This window comes from Cebus imitator, unplaced genomic scaffold, assembly GCF_001604975.1.
Source record: "Cebus imitator isolate Cc_AM_T3 unplaced genomic scaffold, Cebus_imitator-1.0 Scaffold216, whole genome shotgun sequence".
Lineage (NCBI taxonomy): Eukaryota > Metazoa > Chordata > Mammalia > Primates > Cebidae > Cebus > Cebus imitator.
Window position 1 is genome coordinate 3,404,745 of NW_016107531.1, and position 3,733 is coordinate 3,408,477.

Below are 3,733 nucleotides of genomic sequence, written 5' to 3' on the forward strand. Positions count from 1 at the left end.
GCCTGACTAATTTTTAATTTTTTTGTAGAAATGGAGTCTCACTGTCTTGCCCAGGCTGTAGTGCAGCAGTGTGATCTCAGCTCACTGCAACCTCTGCCTCCCAAGTTCAAGCAATTCTCCTGCCTCAGCCTCCCGAGTAGCTGGAATTACAGGTGCCTGCCACTGGGCCTGGTAATTTTTGTATTTTCAGTAGAGATGGCGTTTCACCAGGCTGGTCTTAAATTCCTGAACTCATGATCCATGTGCCTCGGCCTCTCAAAGTATTGGGATTTCAGACATGAGCCACTGCGCCCAGCCCAGGCACTGCTTTAAAAGTTGAAATGTTCATCTAGAAATCTACTCCTCCCATCCTTTCTTTTGAAAACCCTAAGGTAAGAACAAATCTTGGCAAGCACAGTGGCTCATGTCTGTAATCCCAACACTTCAGGAGGCTGAGGTGGGTGAATTACTCGAGGCCAACAGCTCGAGACCACAAGACAAGCTTGGCCAACATGGCGAAACCCTGTCTCTACTAAAAATACAAAAAAAATAGCTGGGAGTGGTGATGTATGACTGTAATCCCAACTACTTGGGTGGCTGAGGCCAAGAATTGCTTGAACCCAGGAGGGAAGGCTGCAGTGAGCTGAGTTCACACTACTGCACTCCAGCCTCGGTGACAGAGTGAGATCCTGTCTCAAAAAAAAAAACAAATCTTGACATTAGGCATTTTCGTTCTGCGTAATCCAGAGCCTGTGACTTGGGAAAGAGCCAACATCTCTACCGTTGCATGAAGCCCTGTGCTACCTGCTCAGAATTCCACATAACTCCTTAAATAATAGTAGTAAGGGGCCCACCTTTATCAACACAAACACCAACACAGGAACAAAGTCATCCGCTCCAGGGACAGAGTCCTCATTGGCCAGGCTTAGGAGGTTCATAATTGTAGAGCACATTCTCAGGATGCACTGTACTTTGTCCCGAGGGGTTTTATAAGCACTTATTGTCCTGATTTCTGATTGTGCAGATGGCCACGGTGCTTCTCGAAGATAAACCTAGGTGAGACCATAGACAATACACAGATTCTGAATCCAATGGCAATCCTGGGCAGTGACCAATGCAACCTCCATGACAGAAGGCAGAGGACAATGTGGTTGTTTTTTACTTTGGTAAAACCACATTGCAAGCCCCTTTCCCCTCCACCAAAGACTGAAAACTTTTCTTTTTTGAGATGGAGTTTCGCTCCTTTTGCCCAGGCTGGAGTGCAATGGTGCAATCTTGGCTCACTGCAACCTCCGCCACCCACAATTCAAGCAATTCTCCTGCCTCAGCCTCTGGAGTAGCTGGGATTACAGGCATGCACCACCACGCCTGGTTAATTTTGTATTTTTAGTAGAGATGGGGTTTCTCCATGTTGGTCAGGCTGGTCTCGAACTCCCAACCTCAGGTGATCTGCCCTCCTCGGCCTCCCAAAGTGCTGCAATTAATTATAGGTATGAGCCACCGCACCAGGCAAAAACTTTTAAGTAAGTTGCTTTGCATTTAAAAATAGTTAACTCAGATGTCCATTAATAGAAAAAGAGAACAGTACAGAACCTAGAACTCACAAAATTTTAAATCATTCTCTTTCTTAAATAGCTAGAATGGAACTTCTCTACATTTAGTAGCTGATTCCAGAAGTACAAACAAACTACTAAAAGATGACTTTTCCTTAAAACTAGCTTAAACTGGCTCTACACAGGAACCAGATTTATCATGTGTGATAAGGAGGTTAATTTAAAATTATGTACCATTGTTGCAGTACTTCCTCTAGAAATAACAGATTAAAAAAATCAAAGACATTTAAAATTTTATGCTAATTAATGTCTCATTAGTGGGGGTTGTAACAAAAACAACCAGAAAGCTCAAATGCCTGAAAATTTCCCGTTTTGTTATTGTGTAGGACAGAAATGCTAATATCAATGACTAAAAGGTAATCTGAGATCACATTCAGATGCAATGACCTCTCCTGAGACAGCATCTCTCTCTCTCACTCTTTGGAGTGCTACCAGCCTCCTGCTTCTTCAAAACATTTCTGCAGAAACCTGACTATAAAAACACTGATGGAGAGGTACTGCCCCTGAGAGCAGGGCTGGCTTGAGAAGCCCTGCCTGGGCACGGAGTGGCTTCAAGGAAGGGATCCTCCCAGCTGGCTTTCTACTATTTCTGATTAGGGAATTTTAACCTCTGGAAGCATCTTTGGGAACTCTGCAGTTAGACTGAATTACTTTGGGTGCAAATCAGGTTTTTTATATTTTACCATATTTCAGTTCCTTGAAAACGTGGTAATATTATGTGGATTAATACCATGCAGCATTTAGTTAACATTACCCATGCTATATAAACCTATATTACCTCTGGTATCTGAAGAGCTCTGTGATTTGCAGTCACTACTTTAGACAATCTCTGGATATGTTCATGAAGAACCCTGAAAACACCCCAAAATACAAATGTAAATATACATTTCAGAAAATAAGGTACACAAATAGTCATCATTGATTTCTACAAAACATTTGAAACACGTTGACTTATTGCTAGATATGGATTACAGCTAAGAGTTGAGCATCTCAGATAAGTATTCTTTCCAATCTGCTCAGAAACACTTAGTGAGCCAAGGGGATGCAGGGAGGAGAGGGAGTCTTTCCTCTCTGGATCAGACAGCATGGCAAGGGAGAGAGGAAGGGAGCCCTTAGTAGGAGTGCTTGGACACATTATTTTGTAAAGTAGAGGAAAAGATAGTGAGGGGGGGAAAAAAGTGAGAGGAAGTGGAAGGATCAAAAGCCAGAAATCAAAGACATTAATTACACGGAGAAGGGCCTCCACCATTCATCCAACCTTTCATTTTGTAGATGAAGAGAAGTAGGCTTAAAAAGGTAAAAGACTTGCCTAGGCTACACAGGTGTCAGTAGAGGGGCTGAACCCAGCTTCCTGGCTGCTAATGTTCTCTCCAATTCCTCTGTTGTCTTTCTACACTCTATAAAGCCTGCAGAAATGCCATGGAGGGTGGGGAAAAATAATCTCCTTCAAAGCTGCTCTTTGTAGTCAATATGGTTTGAATGTCCCCACTCCTTATTCTATGCCTAAAGCCAAAAAAACTGGTGCTCTGGAGAGAAAACAGGCCCCATCTGGAGTATTTAGAAGACTGGGATGGGTCAAATGCTCTGAGACCATGAACAAATGAGGAAGACAGATTGGAAGGATCCTAACCCACTTCGCGGGAAAGTGAATTCTCTCAAATATCTATGCAACATCTGAAAATTTCCATGAAAAATATTTCACACAAACATAACCCACACCTGGAGATCCTATTACACAGACCTGAGAGTCACGCAGAGTAAGCCACTATCACTGCTAAGAACGACAGTAACAACTTTAACATGCTTGAGGTCAGAAACAGGGTTGTGAAGCAGTGCTCAAGAAAATACAGAAGGCTGGGCGTGGTGGCTCATGCCTGTAATCCCAGCACTTTGGGAGGCCAAGATGGGCAGATCACTTGAGGTAAGGAGTTCAAGAACAGCCTGGCCAACATGATGAAACCCCAGTTCTACTAAAAATACAAAAATTAGCTGGGCGTGGTGGTGCATGCCTGTAATCCCAGCTACTCAGGAGGCTGAGGAAGGAGAACTGCTTGAACCCAGGAGGTGGACGTTGCAGTGAGTCGACATCACACCACTGCACTCTAGCCTGGGTGACAGAGCAAAACTCTGTCTCCAAAAAA

General features: G+C 43.6%; 1 protein-coding gene across 11 annotated transcripts in view; it reads right to left on the bottom strand.

Annotated features, from left to right (window-relative positions):
• Positions 1 to 3,733, bottom strand: part of GAPVD1 (GTPase activating protein and VPS9 domains 1) — a 108,382-nt gene that overhangs the window by 3,455 nt on the left and 101,194 nt on the right. For all 11 annotated transcript variants that reach the window (XM_017549149.1, XM_037745942.1, XM_017549155.1 and 8 more), the window contains 2 exons: positions 2,371 to 2,443; positions 834 to 1,031 (listed from right to left, as the gene is read on the bottom strand). In XM_017549149.1, coding sequence (XP_017404638.1) covers positions 834 to 1,031; positions 2,371 to 2,443 — 271 coding nt within the window. The remainder of the gene's footprint in view (positions 1 to 833; positions 1,032 to 2,370; positions 2,444 to 3,733) is intronic.